This window comes from Crassostrea angulata, chromosome 5 (genome assembly GCF_025612915.1).
Source record: "Crassostrea angulata isolate pt1a10 chromosome 5, ASM2561291v2, whole genome shotgun sequence".
Classification (NCBI taxonomy): domain Eukaryota; kingdom Metazoa; phylum Mollusca; class Bivalvia; order Ostreida; family Ostreidae; genus Magallana; species Magallana angulata.
In genome coordinates this window covers 22,202,291-22,228,551 of record NC_069115.1, presented here as the reverse complement: position 1 = coordinate 22,228,551, position 26,261 = coordinate 22,202,291, and the positions used below count along the sequence as shown (strand labels likewise).

The window sequence follows — 26,261 nt, the reverse complement described above, 5'->3', positions numbered from 1 at the left end:
TGAAGTTAGGTAGTATTTTTCAAAAATGGCACATTGCGTTTGGGAACTTTACTTTCGATTCAACTTTCAACCTCTTCTAGATCTATTGATGAATGAGCTTGTACACCAAATGAATCGTCAACGGCGTTGTGCATTCAGTTACGTAACTCATTCAACATTGAACCCGAGCAAGAATATTTTGATCAATAAAACTATTTGTTTATTTTCTAAATAAAATTTGGTTTATACACAGAGGACTTTAAAAGATTTAATGCGTGTTTTTATTATATATATTAACTGAAATGCATGAAACTTTCTGCACTATTATCTTACGTGCAGACTCAATTCATGTGTTCTACGCGTGCCTTCCGGTTTGAGACTTCGGCTGGTCACAGTAAACTTATAAACGGGTTCACGTGACCCCGTCTAAAAATAATGGTATCATTAATATTCGTATCAATTTGGGGGGATTTGTAAACATTACAGTATCAAGAATAAGTAAATTTATGGTCAATGGTCCAATCAGTACTTTTTGTTATTAAAAATTCAACTTCATTGAACTTTTTATCTCGTCTATAGCATAACAAAAATCCACACAAAAAAAATTGATATACAACAGAGTTAATGAAATGATTGTGTTATTTTTAATATAAATTCTGTTGTGTAGAGTGATTGAAAATATAATTTAAAACTTTCGTGAAATTCCTAATGTTTGTCACATGACGAATACATTCTAGACACAAACGGGATTTTCATGGTTATTTATATTGAAGATCAGAAATTGAGGCTTGCAATTTTGATAAAAAAAAAAAAATATTTTTTGTTATTTTACAAGAATCTACTTATGACAAAAACATGTTATTACGAAAAGACTATTGCTTAAAATCAAAACAGATATATTAAGGTATAACAATATTTTCCCAAAAATAGCGACGCTATTTATTATGAAATTATATGTCCACTTTTTGGACAACCTTCGTACAATTACACATTCTCAAAGAATTGACATTTTATATACCAGAGAGGTTTAGCAAACCAACGTGTACGCGTACGTGTAGAAAGGAAAATATATGTATTACGTCATTAGTTTGTGTAATGACGAATTTCTACACATATGTATCCGAAAGAACATACGTGTAAATTGCAAAGTACCAGTTAGGTCGAACTTAGAGCTTGTTTCCCTGTTGACAAGTTTTTTTTACAGATATGTTTATTTTTCTTAAACCTGAATATTCAATACGAATACTGATATCAACAAACATACATTTTCATTAAAACTTAATATGTTTATATTGGAGTTTTAATACACGGATCTCTTCCTCCAAAACATGCAATGGCTCTGTTATTTTATTTATCTTTGATAAATAAAAATATACATATATAAACAATAATGTATAGTACAGTTAACACATGCAGAATTCTCAATTTTTGACTGAAATTCTTGGCTTCGTAGGTAAACGTTACAACTACTAAACAAGAAAAGTAATGTGAGCTTTTAGTCATGTGTTTTAGAGTTAATGAATACATAAGTTGTATAAATATGTTGTCAGTTTTAAGCATCATAATTTTTCAAAATCTCATCAAATGTTTTCTGACAGAAATGTCCGGGAAAGTTCAAGCTACTGTCGTTAGAGCTGATCTTTGGAAACTTCAGCCGTCTCAGTCTGTTCGTGTTAAGGAGACACTGATAATTAACAACATGTATCTGACCATTCTCGCACCCCACACACAGGTATCCCTCTGCGTCCAGTGCCACAGCTGTCGGTCTGTGGAGACCATCCTCTTCTGTCATCAGAAGCTTCTTGAAGGTCAAGGTCTTGTCCAGAAGGTGAATTGCGTTATCGTTAGGAACAGACACCAGGATATTTCCACAGCGATCTACTGCAATGTCTGTTGGACGAAACCCAGACGATGGACTTGTTCCCAAGGATCCATGATAGGTTTTAGTATCTGTGTAAGTATTTCCCTCTGCAAAAACTATTGTAACTGATGGTGAGCTTATTTTGATAAATGCGTTTTTCACATCAGTAACTAAAACCCGGTTATCCCATGAATTAAAGGTCTCGATTGTTGAGGTTAATGTCATCAAAATTCTTCCAAATTCGTCTGAGAGAGAAATTTTGAAATATCTGCTTTTATTTATTTCTGATCTGTGTACCACACAAGCGTATGCTCGCTCTCCTCCAGGTCCTGTGCATTCATACTCTTCGTAAGAAAGCTGTGTACTCATATACGTATTTACCAAACTCCCGCTTGATATACGTTTAATGCACTTTCTGTCTTTCATCAATGACAATACGTCATCGCATGATGGAATCAAAACAATATGAAGCACGTCCTTTAAAATAGGAGGTCGATGTTTAAAATCGCCGGTTTTCAAATTGTAATCATACACCGTGCCTTTATTTAAAACAATAATTGTGGAATTTTTTTAATGCACGATGTTATCAATTGACTTCGAGGAAATATCAAACTTTACCGACATCTGTAAATCCAACGAGACATCTGTAAATCCAACGAGTCATAAAATTCTTCTTCTTCTTCTTCTTCTTCTTCTTCTTCTTCTTCACACTGATAGATATCAGACGAAAATTCTTCTGTTTCATCGATTAATTTCCCAAATAGACAAAACAAATTATCATTAGCTATTCCTACTCTGAAATCTAATGACTGAAGACTAAACAATTGTCTGTTATCTTTAGTTAGAATGTTCTTTAATCCGCAGTTCAGAGCAATAATTTTAACACACTCATGATTAATTACGAAGTCTAATTTTTTTCCTTTATACACAAGTAGTGCAGAAGCGAGGGCTTTATCTCTTTTTAGCGTTTGCTCCTCGTTGTTTTTAAGATTTACGATGGTCCTCGTCATATTCTCTCTCCAAATTTTTGCTTTCTCGATTATTTACTTCTCTCTGTCCACAATATTTCGGAGAAGACTTTCACTGCGTTCTCGGAGATGTTTTTGTCTGCTTTCTGAATTATTTAGTAGTTCCCTCAAAAATAAAATAGAGTTATCGTTACTAAGACTTTCCTCTAGTTGTCGTAATTGAGTTTCCACTACCTGGGACACTTTTTTTTACCTTATGTCCAACGTGATCACAAGTGACACAGTCTCCACATAGAGGGCAATCACAGTCCGTACAGTAGAGAGGTAACAACTCACAATCATGGATTTCACATATCAAATCCGACAAGGTTATGTCACGCGACATGTTGAAGTCAGCCATATCTAAAAGTATTTTTTATCACAGATATTGCACTGTGCTGAAACGAGAGTTACTGGAATTGTTTTATGAATGCTCTGTTTCCCCTGATCTTGCTGTCTTGGGCTTGTCATCATTGAAGGGAGATACCTTTGTTTATCCACATATTTTTAAAATTACAATATTTTGCTTTATGTATGTGTTTTTGATTACTTATTGGTATTAAAATCTCGACAGGTGAAATTTAAAAACCTGCACCTATTAAAATATACACTGCTGAACTCAAATGAGCAAAAAAGTTAATCAATTACATGTGTGTATATCTTAAGTACTTTTAACGTTGTTAGCGATTAATATTGACGGGTTTTCTTTTGGAGTGTGTTTTTTTTAAATAATAATTAATTCATAAAAGTTAAAGTAATCTATTTGATTAACATCATCATGATTATTTTGTGAAGTCCGTGAGGTGGATGAAGGTTTGACTGTACGATAAATTGGATAGAACTTGATCAATTACATTTCAGCCTTCTCAGTTTTAAACCTATAATATTTTAAGAAATAGAGGAAAATACGTCGAAAGCTTTCACATAAATATGTCAGAACAGCATTTTAACGTTATATTAATATTTCTATAAATTATGCGTTTAGCAGAAGTCTCTACACCGAATTTTTTTAAACAACCAATGACATATTCAAAAGATACTTATATAAAATTCTGTATGATTAAAATTTAATCCTTGTCTTACAAAAACCAGCAAAATGATGGATGAAAAAGCATATCAAGGTAGTGAATAGCTGCAATAATGTAGCCCTCTCCGATGTTTTATCTGTATTGACTTGATTCAATTCCATTTACGATACCCGTATAATGCATTATGAAATCATTATTGCGGCTCACTTTGATCTCAAACGATTACTCTTGAAGTAGACTTCCCTCAAATAAAACGGGATTTTAATTATTCACTATGAACAAACCCAGACAAAATACACCACCTTGCTAACCAGTCTTCTCTTTCAGAGTATTGCGTGATTGTATGGGTTGAATGAATGGATTTACGATTGTCTTATTATTTATAAGACAATCTTATATGAGGTACATATAGATATAAAAATTGCGCAAAAGTCCAACTTATATTACTTTTCTAGCAAAGTTCATAATATTAACTTTGTAAAAATTATGCTAAGTGAAATCCAAAATTTCTCAATTTATCGCTAAAAATATTATTTAAGACGGAAAATACAATAAACATTGCAAGCCCAGTCTTTCGTTCCACATCGCATTCACAGAGGGTAAAAAGACCACGGATTTCAACAGATTTGGCTGAAAATGATCAAGAGAGATGAAGACAAGCCACAAGTGCAAATCATATACAAGTATATTGTAAGATATAAAGATAATAAATATACTTTTATTATCAATACAGCATTTTATTATAAGAATATTTTAACATTCATGTCCGCCAATGATTTTCATTTCCTTTTTTCGTAAGGTGCCTCATTTAAAAGATCGTTTTAAGGTAGCACAAAGTGAAGAAATTTCTTACCATTATGAGTAAAGACGCTATATTTCTCATGTGAATGACCATATGCATGACTAATTCTCATTACCTGTTTATTTCTATAAAATTGCCTCAATTTCATTGTTGTCAATTTCGTTGCTTTCATTCACAATCACGTGATGTAAAAAAATTCAAAGTTCGAGTGAAAATGAAATAAATAAATTATGAATTCCAGAACAACTTTGACACACAAACACGATTTTCATTGCAGTAAAAATATTAACTCTTTCAGTACATTTGTCATGCACAACGTCTAATTTTTATTGAACTGTGTTTTAAAAAAAGAAGAAATAAATGGGTTCAAAAGATTTTATAAATTATAAACTGGATTTTTTTTAATGAAATTTGTGAAAATACTCATGGACGTGAACTTTTTGTTTGCAATGCTTTAATAATAATTATTAGAATATGGTATGGGTGAAAGCGTAAGAGAAAAGTTTGAGAGTCAGATTTAGAAAGTGACCTATATTTGTTTAAATTGGTAGTATGTAAAAACGGAATAAACTTGTGAATAGATAATTGGACTTAGAATAGATAATTTACGCCTCCAAAGAAGGGCATTAAAGGTGAATTAAAATGGATTAATTTATAGAGAATGGTGGAAAAACAAGACCGCGCGCTCGGTCGCGCTGCATGTTTAAAACATGAGCATTCCATCCTTTTAGTAGAGTAAATTTTTAACAAATAGTTTTCAAATCATTGTTCAAGATCATTATATCCCCACCAAGACATATATCATCCTGATTGTTTAATTTTCAACCTCGTTAGTCTATCAGTGTCAAGAAAGTACTGATAATTCAAGACATGTATCTGTCCATCCTCACATCCCACGTACAAGTATCCCTCACTGTCCAGTGCCACTGATGTTGGTCTGTGGAGACCATCCTCTTCCGTCATCAGAAGTTTCTGGAAGGTCAAGGTTGGGTCCAGGAGATGAATGGCGTTGTCGTCAGGGACAGCAACCAGGATATTACCTCGGTGGTCAATTGCTATGTCTTTTGGAATAAACGCAAACGAAGGGCTTGTTCCTACGGATCCGTTGTAGCTTTTACTTGTAGTAAATGAACATGCATTTTCATAGCCATGGATCAACTTCACTGATCGTGAGCCCATTTGAACAAACGTGTTTTTTGCAGCAGCAACAAATATCCTAGAAGAATCATAAACTTCATATAGAGGCATTATGAAACCAATTGATAGAAGACGCTCAGTAAATGTCATTAAAATTCTTCCAAATTCGTCTGAGAGAGAAATTTTGTAAACTTTGCCTGGTTTTTTATTTTCCAGTTCGTGCAAAACACAAGCATATGCTTGTTTTCCACCTGGTCCTATACATTTATACGTTTCGTTTGTAAGCATTGTACTCATATAAGTAGTCAACAAACTTCCGCTCGAGATACGTTTAATACACTTTCCATCTTTCAACAATGACAATACATCACCGCATGATGGAATTAAAACGATTTGTTGCACGTCTTTCAAAACTGCTGCTCCATGTTTTAAACCGCTGGTTCTCATATAACAATCAAAAACTGTCCCTTTGTTCAAAATGATAGTTTTGGAATGTTGTAAAGGCACAATGTTATCAATTGAATCTGAGGCAAATGTGTACTTGATCGACATCTTTAAATCAAAACAGTCATAATATTCTTCTTCTTCTTCTTCTTCTTCTTCTTCTTCTTCTTCTTCTTCTTCACACTGATAGATATCGGACGACAGTTCTTCTGTTTCATCGATTAATTTCCCAAATAAACTGAACACGTCATCGTTTGCCACTCCTATTTGGAAATCAAAACAACAAACACTGGTATCATTGTTAAGAAGGTTCCTTAATGCGCAGTTCAAAGAGATTATTTTGATACCCTCACGATTTATTTCCAAATTTCTCTCTTTACATTTCAATAATGCAGAGGCAAGGGTCGTATCTTTTCCGAGCATTTTCTCTTCGTTGTCAGTAAAATTGATGATCTTCTCTGTCATTTTCTCTCTCCATAGTTTCACTTTCTCGATTATTTCCTCCTCTCTGTCCACAACATTTCGGAGAAGGTTCTCTCTGTGTTCCGCGAGTTGTTTTTGTCTGTTTTCTGAATCAGAAAGTAATTCGTGTAAACGTAAAACCGCGTGTTCGTTGCTAAGAGACTCCTCCAGTTGACGAAGTTTAGATTCAACCACCTCGGACACATTTTGGAATTTATGTCCCACGTGATTACTAGTTATACAGTGGCTACATATAGGACAATCACAGTCCATACAGCAGAGGGGTAACAATTCACAACCATCATGAATTTCACACATTAATTCCATGCTAATATTTCCTGTCATATTGAAGTCGGCCATGTTTAAAGTGATATTGAACACAACATTGCACAATGAATAAATTGAATGTGAATGAAAGCCGTTTAAGGCACTATAATGGTTCCCTTTGTATTCATTTATCGACATTTACACTCTTTTATCTGTGCCAAAAAGGAAGAATATGCAGGTGGGTGCATTACAGCAAATGATTTCAAATAAAAACGCAGTACTAGTATTTGTTTTTCAATAATGATACCCATAACCTATTATTTTAAATAGAATGTAGTTAGTTTAATAATCAAATTTAATAATTGAACACTTTTTTGCAGATATTAACGTCGATAATAACTCAAATAATGAAAATAAAAGCAAAGGGATCAATGTTTACATGCGGTCATTGTATATTTATGATCTATTTGATGTACGAAACATAAGTCATTTTATTATTTATTAGGTGTTTTAAATTATAAAAATATACCACTCGTCCCCTTGTTCCGAATCAACCGCCAGATCTACGAATACCAGAAATTAAAAATTAATGGAATATCATGATATTTCTATGTTGCTTTACATTGAAAATAAATTTTTTACGGAATATGCTGTCCATTAGTCTGATACATATCTTCGATTTGCCATTATGAAAAAATGTTTTAAAATACATGACAAGGGTTTAACAGCATCATCAAATATATCATTCCTTCAAGTTCTAAAAGATTTGTATCATACTCAGGTGACCACTACAACATTGAGTCCCTTGGTAAAAAAAAAAATACACATGTAGTTATATTAATTTGCTTCCTGTAGGATAGAATCTTGAATTATTTGTTAACTTATCATTGTTCAATGTAAAGAGAATCAAAATATGAATATGAAATTGTGCTATTTAATTTCACGATGATTCGAGACTTTAAGGAAATATCTTCATGTAAACTAGTGTTTTAAGAATTCGGTATTTCATATTTCAATCAAGCTTGTAAAACTGCCTTTTTAATCGGATTTTATTAATAATTCACGATGGAAAAATATTTACTTACCCCCAACATACAGGTTTCCTTCAGCGTCCATTAGTAAGTACGTTGTAATGTGCAGGTCATCAACTCCACCATCAGAGGTTTCTGAAATGTCATGGTCCACATTATGATAATTTATATAACACCTTTCAATGTTAAAAGTAACATCATACAAAAAACCAAAAAAAAACCCCCCAAAAAACCCACACCTTTTATAATAACTTCATAGCTAACCCAGGAAAACCTAGAAACAAAAACGATGCACAATCGTGAAAAGCTCTAAGAAACCTTTATCTGTTGCCAAATGAATGCAAAATGACTCAGGAAGGATGTGACAGACTTCACATATTACATATGATTTTAAATATATTAAAAAAATCAATTTGGTCTATATATCGAGCTCATGCAATCGGCGGCTAGAAAGTGATTTGCTCTACTAAATCGTAATACATTTCTAGCACTACCTTTCCCTCTATTGGTCAATACTGGACCATAACAATTTGTAAAATATGTCTACCGTGAATACAACATTTTACGTTATACAGACGAAACGCAGGAAAATAAAATACAAGCATTTACTTTACTCATTATAAACAAATAATAACAACACATATATCCCTTGCATTCAAACAGCCGTGTATATTAGCTTGCATTTGTTTTTTTAACTAAATACGGGTCTAGATAAGAACAAAACTACTTTCTTCCTGACCATCAAGTTCAATACATCTACTATACATTGTCAAAGAACATACCACAAAACAGCCTTTAGCAATCAAAACCTTGTTGCCTTGACTGACTGTATTGATATTCTTCAATGTTTGCGTGTGCACGGGCCTGTTCTCAAACAAGTTGGGTCTTGCGCAAGGGCGCGCGCATTATTTCTTTGGTCTCTACGTTTCTTTACTCCCACTTCTTTAATTTTTCCTCTCTGTACGATTCTGAGCTTCATGAATTTCCGTCTCATCTATCAAAACGGACGCTATCGGATTTTTGACGTATTCATCGACCGCCCTCCACCCCGCCTGTGATGAATCCGCAAAACGAATGAGTTTTTGGCGCTGTTTAACAAGGTCCAAACTTTTGGCTTTCTTTCCGTGGCCTCTGCTACTTTGTCCTTGTTCAGTTTGCACTTACCTCACTCAATTTTGACATAACTTTGACGTTGTGCTTATGCTGTCCCTCGTTGTCACGTTTTTAAACTTATATCCGTCTGAGAGCACGTGTTCGATGTTCTTACTTCTTGCCGTTCTGCAATAACATTTTGATTCTCGTGGATGTTTTGTTGTACAGCATGTAGTAGTTGATATGAATATTTCTGTAGTTGTCGTACTTGAATTTCTACCATATCAAATACGTTAATGACCTTACGCCCCACGTGACAGTCTCACCTATGTCTGTGTTTGAACGCACATTGGTCGAAGTCTAGTTAAAATTAAAAAAGAGAAAGTTGTTAATTGTCATTGTTGTTTTATTGTTCATTTGTTCATGGAAAAGGAAAGACAATACATTAAAGCACATGTGTGTGAGCTAAATTTTAACACATTGCATGTTGTGCTGATTAACAAAAGCAAAATTTGGAGGTTTCGCATTCCACCGCCATCTTTAAACTACCTGACCAAAGTCAGGCCAGAGTCTCTCCGTTTACTGGACAACGACTTCATTTTGGTCATACTAAAGTGAATTCGATCTCATTTTAGTTGAACTACGACGTAGTTTGCGATCGAACTCGCTCCATTTTAGGGCAACCCAATCCAAACAGTAGAGGGGTAATAACTCACAAACACTGTGAACATCACACATTAGATACAATTTAATGTCAGTCGACATTTTGAATCTTTATATTGGTTAGCAGACGGAAATTGAAAAATATGCATTCCTGTGTGTGTGTGTGCATCATATCAGTGAAAAGTTACCGGCATACTGATTAAATACTCGTTTGATATTGGACGGTACCTTATCATACCTGATGAAAGCTAAGACATAAATGTAAATAAAAAGATCGAACAATGTTAATTCGGGATATAAATAAAGGAACATTATGACTTTAAGAAGAAAGGCAATAGTGTGTTTTGCCCAAATAAAAACGCAAAATATATATAACTCATAGAACAGGTAGGCCGAAACACCAATTCATTGATAATTCCATGTCAAAATAGAAATAATGAGAAAAAAATTATATAACCCTGAATGAAATCGGAATAAAACATCAGAGATATACTGAATTATTAAGTAGTCAAGGTAGCAAACTATGTACATCAAGTACTAATTTTAAAGACACAATGACACAAGATAACGATTTATAGTGTCTTGTCAATTTGTCACTATCAATCGATTTGATTTATAAATTATCATAATAGCTCAATGGTTGAGACATACAGCTTGTAAACCGCAGATCGCGTGTTCGAATTTGCCTGCGTTTCTTTTTAATGTTTACTTAAATACATTTGAAAATCATAACTGTTTTCTTTCAAATTTGCATATTTTTTTACTTATTTGACTTACATGATTCGTATGTGTCAAGCTTTCTTTCATAATCAATTGTCAGGAAATATTTACGGTGAAGCGAGCCATCCTATATATATATATATATATATATATATATATATATATATATATATATATATATATATATATATATATATATATATATAAATGTCCAATAAAAACAAAAGAAAGGGTACTACTAAAACTGGTTTATTATCAAATACTTGAAGCAGTAAGTTTTAAATATTTGCCAACAGAAATACATGGTACTGTCTATCTTTAAATAAAGATATAATGCGTTAGATAAAAAAAAAACTAGAAACTGTTCATTCTTTGGAAGAAAAAAAATCTAAATTTAGTCCTACATTCCTTGCCTAGTCTTTATTAAGTTTTTTTTTCTTTCTTTCAGGGGTTTTGAAAAAAGACGACATCAATCAACCAAACTTGTTGTTAATTTATTAAGATCCGACACTCTAGACCACATTATGAGTACACGTTATACACTGATATTGTTATTATGGATGCATAGAGTGTTTAGGCGGTTTTTGTAAGAGTTATGGTTTTAACTCTTAAGGCCCGCCTCATCAGGGGTCTACCTATTATGATTTTCACATTATTGTAATCGTGATTGAATTATCATTTCGCCGATATTCTTGTGTTTAGTTATCTGCCTATATTAATATGAAGTACTGTGGTTTTATTAGTATTCGTTGGCATCAAATTTTGGGAATTTCGTGAAAATCGCCGATTCAAAAATACCTTTATTCGTGGTGAATAGTCAAATCAATACTATTTGTTGAATAGTGTAGAAATTGCACTTTATTGAGCCTTTAATTTCGATGACAAACGAAAATTGATATCCACCAAAAAATATAAAACCATGGTATTGCTTTATATGAATTCTGTTGGTTAAAGTGACTGAAAATGTTAAATCTTTTGCACATCGCATCCCTGATGTATGTCAAATGACGTATACACCAGCGGGATTTGCGTCAAGTTACGATGAAACTCAAATTCTTGCAAATTGCATTAATTTTACGATTTTGATTTTCATTTTACAAGATTCTACGTATGACGAACCAATTTGACAAACATAAAGTATTATGACAATAAGTATAATGGTCGCCTGTGTGACTGTTTTCTCTCTTTCATATGGTAAAAAATATAAAGGTATAGAATATGATGATTGTTCGATATTTATTGTGAATTGTAGCACAGAGTGATAACGCTTTGCAAGAGTTCGTGGATGATAATACTCTTATAGCTCTATTCAATACCTTTTAAACAGTATAAACATTAGCCTTTAGCTCTGCATAGTTTTAAAATTATAGTCATTTCAATAGAGCCAGTCCTTGACCACTGTTGTAAAAATGGTTGGGAAAGGAATTCATAATATTAAAGAAATTAGGGTTGATATAAATTTCACGCTAAACTCGGTCATTCTGTACTGCAGATTATTTTTTACTAAATTGGGGGTCTAAAAAGGGTATCTTATGACACAGTATGAAGGTGGACAGGTCTTCTGGCCAATGTCCTCTGACACCGTTGTTTAGCACTAAACATTGAACATGGCTTGCCCATATGTGTGTTTCAACAAAAAAAATGAATACATCAATTATGTTGTCAATTTTCAGCATTTTGATTTTTCAAAATCTCGTCAAATATTTTGGGGCAAAAATGTCCAGGGAAGTCCAGACTACTGTCTTTAGAGCTAAGCTTTTGAAATTTCAGTCGTGCTTGTCTGTTTGTGTTGAGGAGATACTGATAGTTTACGACATGTATCTGTCCATTCTCACATCCCACATACAGGAATTCCTCACTGTCCAGTGCCACTGATGTCGGTCTGTGAAGACCATCCTCCTCCGTCATCAGAAGCTTCTGGAAGGTCAATGACTTGTCCAGAAGGTGAATGGCGTTGTCGTCAGGGACAGCCACCAGGATATTACCTCGGTTGTCAATTGCTATGTCTTTTGAAATAAACGCAGACGAAGGACTTGTTCCAACAGATCCATTGTAAGTTTTAGTTGTCGTGAAAGTACTAGTATCCCCCTTGCCATGAACTAATGCCACAAATCGTGGGCCTGTTATGACGAAAACGTTTTTTTCATCTGTAACAAAGCTCCGATGATAATGTAGATTGTTGAGTAATTGCACAGAAAATGTCCTTAAAATCCTACCAAATTGGTCTAATAGAGATATTTTATAATCTCTGCAGCATAAGGTTACTTAACATTTGTGTACAACACAAGCATATGCTTGCTCTCCTCCTGGTCCTACACATAAATATGTTTCGTTAGACAGCTTTGTACTCACATAAGATGTCACCAAACTCCCGCTCGATATACGTTTAATGCTTTTGTTATCTTTTACCAATGCCAATACATCACCACAAGATGGAATTAGGACGATTTGATGCACGTCCGTTAATATTGATCGGTTTTTTAAATCGCCGTTTCTTAAGTCGCATGCATACACTGTTCCTTTACTCAATATAATAGTTTTGGAAATTTGTAAAGGTACGATGTCATCAATTGAATCTGAGCCAAATGTGAATTTCATTAGCACCTTTAAATCCACGGAGTCATGAAATTCTTCTTCCTCTTCTTTTTCGTCTTCTTCCTCTTCGTCTTCTTCACACCGAACGATATCCGACGACAATTCTTCTGTTTCATCGATTAATTCTCCAAATAAACTGAGCAAATCATCGTTTGCCACTCCTATCTGGAAATCAAAACAACGAACACTGGTGTCTTTATTTAGAAGGTTCCTTAATCCACAGTTCAAAATGATAATTTTGATACTCTCACGATCTATGTCCAAATCTCTCTCTTTACATTTCAATAATGCAGAGGCAAGAGTTGTATCTTTTTGGAGCGTTTTCTCCTCGTTGTCTGTAAGAGAAATAATCTTCTCTGTCATTTTCTCTCTCCATAGTTTCACTTTCTCGATTATTTCCTCCTCCCTGTCCACAACACTTCGGAGAAGGTTTTCTCTGTGTTCTGTGAGTTGTTTCTGTCTTATTTCTGAATCGGAAAGTAATTCCAGTAAACGTAAAACCGAGTGTTCGTTGCCAAGAGATTCTTCCAGTTGGCGAAGTTGAGTTTCGACTACCTCGGACACGTTTTGGAATGTATGTCCCACGTGATTACGAGTGATGCAGTAGCTGCAAAGCGGACAATCACAGTCCATACAGTAGAGTGGTAACAACTCACAACCATCATGAACCTCGCACATTAAATCCATGTTAGTATTTCCTGTCATTTGGTAGTCGGCCATGTTTAAAATCTCTTTAAACACAACATTGCACATCGATCGAATGTGCACGGAAGCGAAGCCATTAAAGGTACATGCGAGTTAATCTGTTCTATTTTTACTCGTAATTTAAAGACAAGCAGGCGGGTGCACGTACATGGAAGAAATCACACTTATCTATACCTTTGTTTTTAAAGGTAATTATTCATAATACGTCTATAAAACGCTGTTTTGTGGAATTTTCCCCGATGATATGTAGCTTTTACAAGTAGGGGCGTGTGTACGGGAATTGTTTTCGTTGAAAGGGGGGGGGGGGATGTAGAGTTCCTGGACGTGGTCGTTCAATTATAATAAACTTATGTGAATACATTTAGTTTCTTAGTACATGTAGATCTAAAGGTTTTTTTTTTAAAAATCAATTTACATGAAATTTAATTATTTCATAAAAATGTATTCACTATGAATGCTCCCCACCTCATATTCCACCTAGATCTGAAAATGCCAGAATCACAAAATTATTTAGAAGTTATAAGATATCAAGGTGCCGCTACATACCGCCTTAGTTAAGACATCGTTCCATTGCCGAAAAATAAAAGGGTTATAATTATCTATAAATCATATAAATAGTTTTCTTTAATTTGATATATATCAGTTAACTTTTTAAATTAAAATAGTGATGTTTTACATTGATGATTTGAGCAAAAAAAATTTGGATACTATATATATATAGAATCATCATTTTTCGTGGGAGACCAATGTTCGAGGCTTTCGTGGATAACCCTTGCCAACGAATTTACATCCCCGCGATCTTATATATGCAAGCATATGTTTAATATTTATTCACGAAATAGAACTCGCTACCAACGAAATTACGTCCCCACAACCGGTAAAATTTTGGCTACCCTCGAACATTGACACCCACGAATAAAACTGATTCCACGGCATATTGTCGTGGATATAATAATTCAAGTAAATAAATGGGAAATTTGATTAGAATGAAATCACATTCGATTTTTAAATTCATTGATATTATACAATATCTTATATAAGAAATAAGGGATCATGCATTTCATGCATTTTTTTTTTAGTAAATATGAGGTGATAATTTTGGTCGGGGCGTGATCAAAGCTGAGTAAAGCTTGAAGGGCTTAACGATAGATTTGATCACGTCCCGACCGAAATTATCATCTCATAATATTCAAAGAATGATTCCTTGTTACTAATACAAGGATTCATATAATTTTCAGCAGTTGCACGATTAAATATTAAAAAATTAATTTATCATGCAAACCTCGCTTGCTTCACAGTAAGCATGGCAATACGTCATTTGAATTTGTTGAACTGTACATTACAAAATCGATTCGTAGTGTTATCACAGACAATTTAGACACTGGAAGACGTAAATACTGTATTAAATAATATAGCATTAGCATTGGATAATATAGATATATATATATACATGTAATAATGATCCGATTTTTGAATTCATGTTTGCACAGTATTAAAATTATAAGATATATACTACAAAGCAAAGTTCGGCTACAAATTTCATGTTACAAACGTTATCCTTCCTAAATAGCGCCATTTGATGACAAGTACATATACCTACCGAAAAAGTAAAATAATGGAGAGATTAATGGCGATTTGCTAGTACTTATGTACCCCTAATCCCTAATGATATTTCCACAGAGCATGCAGGTGGCTCACAGACGCTGGCCGGGCATCATCGATTTCTTGACATCTACCTGTAAGTTGTCTTGGAAACAATATCATTTTACAGGTGTGCAAGTGATTTGTGATTGTTAAGCATTGAAAACCTAGTCTGTCTCGTTCAATATATAAAACCCTGTCTACCTGGGTGTATATAAAGATGGAGGTTAAATTAAGTCCCTACAGAGGTAAGTGGATGGTCTGGTTTTAAACATGAAGTTGTGTTCATAATAATTGTAAAATGACTTGCAATTTACATTCTGAAGGTATTGCAATCTTTACTCCTTCAGGATTGAATTTTGAATTTTATCTGCAACAGGGCGTGGTCCGCCCCTCTCTGTCAATCTCTCTGTCTGCCAGCCTCTGCCACTGTCTGTCTCTGTCTGTCTGTCTGTCTGTCTGTCTGTCTGTCTCTGTCTGTCTGTTTGTCTGTTTGTCTGTCTCTCTCTCTCTGTCTGTCTCTGTCTCTCTCTCTGTCTGTCTGTCTGTCCCTTTCTGTCTGTCTCTGTCTCTCTCTGTCTCTCTGTCTCTGTCTCTCTCTGTCTCTGTCTCTGTCTCTCTCTCTCTCTCTCTCTCTCTCTCTCTCTCTCTCTCTCTCTCTCTCTCTCTCTCTCTCTCTCTCTCTCTCTCTCTCTCTCTCTCTCTCTCTCTCTCTCTCTCTCACGCACATACATATCTTGAACGTTAAACTTGTAACAATTTATACTTTATAACGACGGTAAAACTGGAACATTATATTAAATCAATATATATTAGTATTTTTTATCAAATGCAGTTGAGCATATTATCCATCAAGCATATACAATGTAATAGAATATTGGCATTTATTGGTCATTTACATGACAATTGATACTACATGTATATCATTCACGCCTTTTTAGATTTTAATCGTGTTTTATTTATGATATAATGATAAAAATTAGCTGACGATAATTCTTATAATTCATAACATTGGCTTCAATTTAATTCATATTTGCATGATTTCATTTTATGTCTTGTGATACAAGGTATATGTCATGTACTCTTTGATCGGGTATACAATCTGTTCAGTACATTTTAATTAGCTTATGCGCGGATCCAGGGGGTGGATGCTCCTCCCCCCCCCCCCCCCCCCCCCACGAATCCGTGCATATCATGGCATGTACAATGTAGCTTGTGGCTTATGGACATCATTTTTCATAGGTACATTGTAATGTTACATGTAAACATCGATTAAAAAAATTGTAGTATATTTTCTTTATTTCTTGACAAAACCAATTTGGAAAAGATTTGTGTCTGTATAAAACATTAGTCGGGTACGGAATCCTAAAAATCGAAATCTGCGTTGGCGCCAAAAATAAAACGTTCTGAAAGCATTTCGGATCTTCCATTCAGGGATTAAGCTTTCAACAAATGATGGTATATAAAAGGTAAATCCTGTCCCTTTCCGAAAAATTGTAGATAACTGCTTTCATCCTCTCAATACCGTTTATTTTGGAGTCCTTCTTTTTGAACGTTGACCTGTTGACTTCTTTTTTTGGATTTAGCGTTCATTCCATCATTTAAATGACTGATATAGTACCATAATTAATGGGCAACTTAAGATTTATCAATGTTTAAGATTAAAAGAAACAAACTGAAAGGAAATCGATAGAAATCAATTAAGTTAGCCGCATGCACTTATACTTAAAATACATTAACCTTATACTGTTATAAGGTAAGGTAATATTGAGATTATCCATTTAAAAGTAATTGTTTTGCTTGATTTATTACAATTTATCATATCTTTATTGAAAACATGTTGCATGCTCTCATTTTGACTTATGAAGCACATGGAGGGATAAACCGAAAGTAATCATTTGAATGTCATAAGAGAAAATTGTAAGATATCAGTTTTTGATTAAAATATTGCAAAAAAAATAATCATTCATTATATACTCGTGTGGAACACTGAAATTCCACCTCGGGGCTAAGATTCACTGTCCAGGGCTTTGCAAAGCCTCGTCCTAGACTGTTAATCTTGCCCCCTTGGTGGAATTTCACTGTTCCACCCTCGTAATAATGAATGATTCTATTAATCTTATTGAGATTTGTTGAGATTGAAAATTTTATGCTCGGACATATTACAGAACAAAATTCTTAGTCTCAACAATGTAATCTTGCAGGGATTAATATACAGTTGTCCTAGTTACCGCTCGATCCTTAAGTAGACTGGTAGTCAAAACGAATTTACGAATCTCCCTCACTCTTTTTGTTTAGCAGTTCTTGCCCTGTTGGTTGTGACCGTGTGGTTGGAGGGGGTAGAGGGGTTTAGTGGTGCTTTCACCACCCCGCCCAACTTCTTCACCACTATACCTAGCGTATTGTCCACTCCAGGGATCTGTCCCACAGGCACGGTACGTATGCACTCACAAATTCTTTAGATACAAGTACATGTGAAACCCTATCATGATTTATAACTGCAGTACTGCTATTTTGCAAGGCAAATTGATAAAGTTTTAGTTAGTAGATTATTAAACTATGATAATCAAACAATTGTTTGATGTTACATATTTCAAAAAACTGTCACTGGGGTCATTTTGCCTTGCAAAAGAGCAATAATGCATTTAATGTATTGGGGATAATTATTAATGTAATAGAGATTTAGGTAAATCATATTTTATTTCTTTCAAGCTTGAAAAAAATCTGTATATTACATGTATTTGAGCATAAAATATAATTTCATTTAAATAAATTCACTTGTATAGTACTTGATTTGATATCAATTAAAAAAAGATCATCATTGTTTTAAGTTGTTTAAAATTTATTCTGTATTTAAGTTAATCTGTTTAGTACCATTTTGGTTCATGCTTGACAGACATTTTGCAATGGAGTTTGTCTTGAGCAGTGTGCTGAACCTCCCAGGGTCCAGAACAAATGCTCTCAAGAGGAGGTAACTTTTGTTTTAATATCATTTTCATGATAACGAAATGTGCAAATTACTTAATAACATGATTAACATTAATATACTTAATACATGAGATATTATGTTGGAATTTATGGTTTAATTTAGTTTAGGAAAGTTTTCAACTGTAAATCTATTTAATTTTAAAAAGAAAATCCCCTTTTGAATACCCGGTACATGGATTTTGTGTGTATTAATATTTGTAGTATTTTCCTCTCTTTCTGATTAAAGTGAATTGCCCCTAGTTGTAACATTTATATGGTGTGAAGTTATGTGTACATTTTCTAAATTATTTAACTATAATCAGGGGTGTCTCTAAAAATTGAAGTAGAGGGAGGAAATGAAAAAGTAGAAGGGGGTCTGGGGGTCTTGTTTATTGCTACATTATGTTTAAAATGCAAAAATAGCCGTGTATAATTAACTCTTTACCCCTTAATGCCACCTTTTGACGCATAGGCCATATCCTTAACACTATACCCTGGGCTACCCTTAGAGTGTTTTCAGATGAACTGAAAACAGCTAGTGTGTGTTTTTGAATAGACTTAATACAGGTCTTAGCAAATCAAACACATAGAAAATTATATATCAATGGATTTGTATTAAATTAAAATTTTAATATTCATTGAATTTTTTTTTATTTAAGTCACTAATAAAGCAATACAGGTGCTAACAGGTATATGAAAATAAAACTGGGTGTTCTACATTAAAGCTTTATTTAAGAATAATTTCACAACAGATACTTGATAAACATATTCAAAACTGTATGTATTAATAATTATTTAATAATTTTTGTAGAAAGATTCCATTATCATCATGGAATTCGTTTTTTGATAGTAAATAATTAAATGTACCTGTTGCTGACTTTTCAATTTATGTCTATCATTTTCAGACTTATATTTACGAATTTTTTTTCAATAAATGATGTAAGACTTAGAGAATTTGATAAATCTAGCATGTTAACAAAATAAGTGTGTTGACTTTTTGAAAAAATGCAAATTTACCGGTATATTCGTGTATTTAGGGGTTGCAGGTAATGCACACCTTGTGTTCCGTTTTCTGTAACTACACAGATTTTTCCCAAAATTTTGCATGAATTTGACATCTGGCTTTCATCATTCAATCTCACTACCATTAAATCTAGAAAATTCTGCCCCTAAACTTGATTATAAACAAAAAGTGAAAACATGTGCGATGTCCGCATCGTAGTCCGCCATCTTTGTTTATTGTAGTAATGCATCACGCCACCATACACAGGTAAATCACGTGATATCTTTATTTAGAATGAGTGAACAACCATCTGTATACACCAGTCAATGTTTATAATAAACAACAGGTGTTGAGGGGTCTAATTAAGAGCTGTATATAGGGTGCGTCAAAAGTCGTCATTAAGGATATGGCCAGGGTCGTCAAAACGCGTCATTAAGGGTTAAAGGATAGAAACCTCTAAGGGGAAAAGAGTTAAGGCATCATAGGCGGGGGAATTCCCCGCCTCCCGGGTCTTAGAGACAACCCTGCTATTGGTTAGATCAAAAAGACATCTAGTACCTTTTTCATCTTTGAAACAAAAACTTTATAGTGATAACAGACTTTATGCTTTAAATTGTGCAGACATAGGTATCAGATTTTAAATTAAACTTTAATTAAGTTAATGTTTTTTTTTTAAAATGCCCACAGGTGTTTTGTTTGGCATCAGGAAGATGTGTTTCCAAAGTAAATGGCTGTTTCTCTACAGCCGGACCAACGACTGAATCAGTTTCATCACGCTGTAGCGAAGACCAAATCTTCTGTCTCCAGGTAAATGAATGTGTGCCTCGACAGAGCATTAACTGCAAGAATGACATAGACTCTGGCAATGAGGAATCGACCTTGCAGGGCAAATGTGGGGAAGATGAGACTTTCTGCCTTGCCTCTGGAAGGTGTGTGCCTAAAAATGGCTGCGAAAGTGAAAAAGAAGTGGAGGAAATCAAGACGAAGTGTGACAGTGATGAATATTTCTGTCTGCAGCAAGGCAGATGTGTCAAGATTTCAGGAGACTGCGAGAGTGAAACAACCAGTCCAGCGACAAAGACTTTAAACTGCGGGGAGGATGAGTATTTCTGCCTGCAGAGAAATGGCTGTGTACCCAAATCAGGGTCGTGTGGGGGTTCTGATGATACCACGGACGGCCAATGTGACCTGGGGCAGGTGTACTGTGGGACCACCCAGAGTTGTATCCCCTTTGGCGAGGCCTGTGGGGAGGGGATGGGAGGGGGAGCCACCAGTCATACATGTATGGAGGACCAGTATTTCTGTCTACAGTCTGGAAGATGCATGCCCAAACATGGGGGATGTGATGGATACACAGACTCAACATCAACCCCTGCCCCGTCCACAGAGTGGAGGTCCTGTGGAGATGGTCAGGTAGGGTGGACATTTACGTACAAAGTCATGCTCTTTCAATTTTAAAATTTTTATGCCTGCATTTTCAATTGTTCATGGATAAGGGTTTTTTTTTTGTTACAGTAAAACACGCTTTAAACGAAGTGCCAGGGATGGGCAATTTTGCTTTGTTATCAAAACGTAATATGTTATATTCCTTTAAGCTTTGAAATATGTTTAAAAATCTACAGGGAATGAAAATTACTGCAATGTAAGTGTCACTTTGTTATTTAAGCTTGTTTTAAATAAACATGTTTTGCTGTTTGTTTCCTATCAAGCATAGGCACCTGATGTAATAATTGTAATAAAAAACATATACCAGGCCCTCTACCATATATCAATCAAGCTATTATAATTGTGGCTGCATTTATAAGAGCAAATGATTTGCAAATTAATTGAGCAGATTTGTTCGTCAGCAGATAAAGTACATGTATTTGAAAGTATTTTATGAAGCAACCATTGAAAATATTTGATATTCTTTTAACTGTATAGGACCAATAGTATTTGAAAGCATTACATTATAAAGAACCTGTATCCAATTTAAAAGAACTCGGTCAATGTATTACATTCATTTTCATGGACATCGTCGCAAACCACGGTTTTGAGTCCACAAGTGATGATGGAGAGAATCGATGTGAATCACACGTGGGTCACCGACGATGTTTCATGTGTAGAACACATAATTATTTGTTTACACAAATGAAGAATAGTTTGAATCATATTGAATTCCCTCAAAATACATAAAAGTTCATGATTGTCTATACAGTCAAACTATGTTATCTCAAACTAGTTTAAAAACTTTGAGATACCTGATATTTGAGATATCGAGGGTGAAATACCGATAAGTGAATGGGACTTAAAACTCACTTCGACATATCCATTGTATTTGAGATATCTATTCAGTGTTTGAGATATGGAAGTTCAGCTGTAAATGCTCTCTGTCTTAAATCACAGACAAAATTGATCTGAATGTATTCTTTATCCCCTTTCAAGGTGTTCTGCCTTCAATCTGGGAGATGTGTGGACAAGGAGAACAATTTACTGTGTAGCACACCCACCCCACACATGTGTGATTCAGTGCAGGTATGTGTGTAGAATTGTTCTCTTAAAGATTAAAAATCATGATCAAAATTATCATCATGAATCATTTTATTTATTCTATCTTATGTACACATACTTTAAATTTATAACTCTACATTGTCATTTAATGCTGTTTTGGATTTTTCTATTAAATGTGAGCAAAAAATGTTTTATAGGTAATTTTTTTTAGAAATACTGTATAATTTTCAATCTATTCAGCAGTGAATAATATCTTTTTATATTGAAATCCTTATTATAGGTAAATTTTGGCTACGATTATAAATGTATTTGTCGTCTGAATCCATTGCTCTGTTAAAGACTTCATCTTAGTAGCAAATTACTTTTTGACAAAATTGTAAGATCCAACAGTTATTGGTACTAAGTTAGAACTTAATGAGTCAATTTTGTTTACAGGAGTACTATTGCCCAACCAGAGGAGAATGTTTGAAGTACACAGAATCCTGTGAGGGGCCCCCATCCACAGAGTCCCCCACCATGGACTCTAAATGCCCCGCCCACCAGGTATAACATCCGTCCATCATTTAACTGTTACACCCATTATGGCAATATAGCCCCCTTATGTCATTGATATTAACATCAGTTGATGCCCTAACATATACCACCCGTTTTAATGCTTGTGCAATGATTTCTTTTGGCACAAATATCAAGGTACATAAAATCAATAATTTTTAGGGAGTTAATAGACTGTCATTGACTATGTTTAAAACATAACTGTGTTTAGAACATAACTGCTACATAATGCACTGTTAATGAATAAGGTATTGATTTCAGGTTTTCTGCCTTGCGTCTGGTCGTTGTGTGGAGAAGACTTGTTCAGGAGATGGAGGTATAATTCTTGTATACCTATATTTATATAGAGACACCGCTTTTGGTGCTCGCTGCCTCCTTTGGGGTTTTGAATCTTAGTCCTTTGACTCACAAATCTAGTTTCATTTAAAAGCTAGACAATACAGTGGAATCATTTAAATTTGTGGGGGCCAATTTTCGTGGATCGTGGGTTTTTTACTTATTCCTTGAAATGTAATTTCGTGGATGTGTCGGTTTTCAGTTTCCGTAACAAAGATACATGTAACATTTTCTAAATTTGTTTTCGTTGAGCATGTAAATTCCTGGGAAAAGGCTACCCACGAATACCATGAAAATTAATCCAACACGAATTATAATGATTCCACAGTATTTAGAAATTTCCTAATTGTGTACTTTTAATAATTGTTAACACAGGTCATACTAGTACTAGCTCTTCATTCAAAATCAAATTGAACTCAGAGATTTTTTTTGTAAGCTTTTTTTTATCCCATAATTCATATTGTTTATTGTAGTTTGTCATAAAATACATCCAGTATCCATAAGCAATAATATTGCTCGACATAGACATTTTCAAGACCCAAAGCTCAATATTTTAATTATCTGGTCACAGAAGTTATAAATGTTGTTTCTAAACGGAATGATAGGAAAAATAAATAGTAAAACTCAGACAAGTACATATATATACATGTACTGTTATATTATTTTCTTGAATTTGACAGACTCTGGTACTGGTACCCCTATGTCAACTAGTTCTCCCTCCTCGGCTGGTGATCGTCTCCTGTTGGTGGATAGAGCGGTCACGGTGGACAACAATGTACAGTTCCGCTTGGTCGATTACATGCAACATGTTGTACAGGAGGAGACAAAGCGATTGGAGCATATGACAGTTCATCTGAACTGTGATGGAAAATCAGGGGTGGAGTTTTATGCAGGTGCTGAGAGAGAGAGAGAGAGAGAGAGAGAGAGAGAGAGAGAGAGAGAGAGAGAGAGATGTTTTTATGATTAATCTTTACGTGGTGATTATTAATACATGTATCTGAAATTCCTTTACACCCATGAATATTTGGAAGAAGGTATAATTGAATTGGTGTATGTTTTGCTCTGTTGCAGGGAGAACTGCTGTTCTGGAAGATACAAGGGTGGGCATGTTTGAACAAATAACTGCTATTACTGATGGATCAGAAAAAACTGTGGCCATCTGCAAAATTCTCTCGTTGCCTACAACCAGTAAGTACATAAAACAATTTTAAATTCTTATTATCCAAATTTGCAGAATTATAATTATTATATGATGTTCAAAATCAGATATATTTATGCTTTGTTAAAACAGAAGAAAATATTTCTTGTTTTATGTCGTGGATATGGTTAAATCCTTGTCAAATTTTTTGAAATTTGATTTGTTAATTAATTTTGTAGTCTCCATGGGCTACCAATATCATATAGGGGTAGTTGCGATTCCTGAACTTTTGACCCCAAACGTAACTATGGCAATGACCTCTGTGTCAGTTAATGAAGGCATAACACACTGGACAATGGACCAATGGGACAAGGTGTTTCTTGTCAACATCACAGGTATATTACTAAAGCTATTTGCATTGTCTTATATTAAAGTTTTTCATTCATTTTTGAAGCTATAGAAACCCACAATACCCAAGCAATGTTTGATCTTTAACAAAACAATAACAAAATTGCATACAATATGATTTAATTTTTCAATTCTCTTTGCATCAACAACAGATGAAGCCCCACAGATTCCTGATGAAATTGAAATTTTATCCGAAAGAGGCATCCAGAAAATCTATGAAAAAGGTCTTGAATTCATGGAGGGTGGAGTTATCTACCCTTTACACATTTCTCTGAAGGGGACGCCCTTAGATTCCTCAGGCTTGCCGATGGTTTCCATAGTAACTGTGTCAGGAGATGGATCTCGGTGGAGGAGAGCTCCATCCTGGGGGGTAGAGTTGGATGACCTTGGCAAAAGGTCAAGGTCACTCCATGTCAAACTTCATCCTGCTTTTAGTGGAGACATCCATTTTGATATGAGACTGAACTCTGGTGATCAATTTGTTTTTACTTTGAAGGTACATGTATTTTTCTATTCATGTTGAGTTTATTTATTAATCTTGTCTCTAACTCTTTGTGCAATGATTTTAACTATTTTTTCTGGTCCTCAAATATTTTATTTTTGAAGTTAATGGATCATATTTTTTTTTGTGTGCAAACAATAGAGTACCAAGAAATAAAGTCTTAAGTGTTTTCCCTAATGAAAAACATTAAAATCACCCAAAAATTACATAAAAAAGCAATTAAAAAAAAAAAACAACTATGGCTTTAGTTTGCTCAATGTTAAGCAAAAAAATAAACTTCACCCAAGTTTTATACAATATCCCAATATTTTTAAAGTACATGTATTGAGTACTTCAATGAAAAATAATTTATATTATAATATGTCCCTTTGATATTTTATTGCTGTTTTGTCTTTTAGGTCATTGATGTAAACAATGCCCCTTATCTGCTCTCACCTGAGAAAACAATGGACATATTGACCTCGATCTTGGTGCAGCCTTACACAGGTGACAGGGAGTTCACTGCGGGGGAGATCAGTGATCTCGTTTTCGCTGATGAGGATGGCGACCATGTAGGGCTCGCGCTTTTAGGGACGGTCTCCAATGAACTGGGTGAGAACATTGACTTCTATTCATATATATATGATATGTACTAAGCTCCAAAATATGTGTATTGCAGAGCGAAACATTTTTATGGGGCCAAGTTTTGTTGATTTTTATATTGATGCATAATTAGATACTGTAATTCAATTTTGTAACAAAGTTTTTTTTGGAGATTTCCTTTTGTTAGAAAATGTTATTCATGAGATAAAGGAAGTTTAATCTTAAGCAAAAATTTTCTGTTTTGATAATATACTGTAAACTCCTTATTTTACGCGAGTACTTATAATTCCGCGCTTCTGCTGTTTTGTATCAAATCGCAAGGATATAAAATCGCGATAACCAATTTTTTGTTAAAAATTCCTAGAGTCCAAAACTGTCCGAAAAATAAGAGCGAGATTTTAAAATACGTGAAAGTTGCTTCTCGTGATTTTAATTCCTTGCGTTTGATTAGGAATCTACTGTACTTGATAAATAAAAGACGATTTCTTCAAGTATATGACAATATCATTTGTTTTATTGATGTATGCATCACTCTAATCAATGATATCTTCAATATAATAAAAAGGTCTTCAATTCAAGAATTAATTGCATTAATACACCAAGTGCTGGATTGATTCAAGCACAGACTCTATTGCTGAATCATTGCCATTGAGTTTGTTGAGACATTCCTATTTTTGTTTTTGTTTTATAGGTTCTTGGCATTATGATAATGGAGCAGGCTGGAAACAAGTCTCTGTCATTGGACATTTGACAATTAGTCAGTCACAGCAAAATATCAGCGCTGTTCTACTGTCAAAAACTGACAAACTCAAGTTTGCATCAAGCGTAGGGTAAGTTATGTTTTACCTA

At 34.2% G+C, this 26,261-nt stretch overlaps 2 protein-coding genes across 2 annotated transcripts in view; one reads left to right on the top strand and one right to left on the bottom strand.

Moving 5' to 3' along the window:
• Positions 1-1,531: 1,531 nt before the first annotated feature.
• On the bottom strand, positions 1,532-13,808 carry LOC128185226 (uncharacterized). Its single transcript, XM_052854877.1, has 5 exons — positions 13,019-13,808; positions 12,329-12,613; positions 7,517-7,550; positions 5,568-5,893; positions 1,532-1,929 (listed from the first exon to the last, which is right to left on the bottom strand). The coding sequence occupies exons 1-5, from the start codon at positions 13,806-13,808 to the stop codon at positions 1,532-1,534; spliced, it is 1,833 nt and encodes a 610-aa protein (XP_052710837.1).
• Positions 13,809-17,742: 3,934 nt separating this feature from the next.
• Positions 17,743-26,261, top strand: part of LOC128184908 (uncharacterized) — a 37,865-nt gene continuing 29,346 nt past the window's right edge. The window contains exons 1-12 of the mRNA XM_052854548.1: positions 17,743-17,869; positions 18,331-18,405; positions 20,092-20,817; positions 21,829-21,918; positions 22,330-22,437; positions 22,708-22,762; positions 23,463-23,675; positions 23,854-23,970; positions 24,160-24,315; positions 24,481-24,824; positions 25,229-25,421; positions 26,104-26,242. Of these exons, the coding sequence (XP_052710508.1) occupies positions 20,659-20,817; positions 21,829-21,918; positions 22,330-22,437; positions 22,708-22,762; positions 23,463-23,675; positions 23,854-23,970; positions 24,160-24,315; positions 24,481-24,824; positions 25,229-25,421; positions 26,104-26,242 (1,574 nt within the window). The 5' untranslated portion in view covers positions 17,743-17,869; positions 18,331-18,405; positions 20,092-20,658. The remainder of the gene's footprint in view (positions 17,870-18,330; positions 18,406-20,091; positions 20,818-21,828; positions 21,919-22,329; positions 22,438-22,707; positions 22,763-23,462; positions 23,676-23,853; positions 23,971-24,159; positions 24,316-24,480; positions 24,825-25,228; positions 25,422-26,103; positions 26,243-26,261) is intronic.

Bases quoted from the DNA above. Each gene is read 5' to 3' on its own strand.
- LOC128185226 (XM_052854877.1), bottom strand. From the start codon at position 13,808: ATGGCCGACTACCAAATGACAGGAAATACTAACATGGATTTAATGTGC. The intron at 12,614-13,018 runs GTAAAGGAACAG...TCGTCATAACAG, and splicing joins TTCCAAAACTATTATATTGA to GCCCACGATTTGTGGCATTA. The intron at 1,930-5,567 runs GTGAGGATGGAC...ATACTTACACAG, and splicing joins GGGATACTTGTACGTGGGAT to ATACTAAAACCTATCATGGA.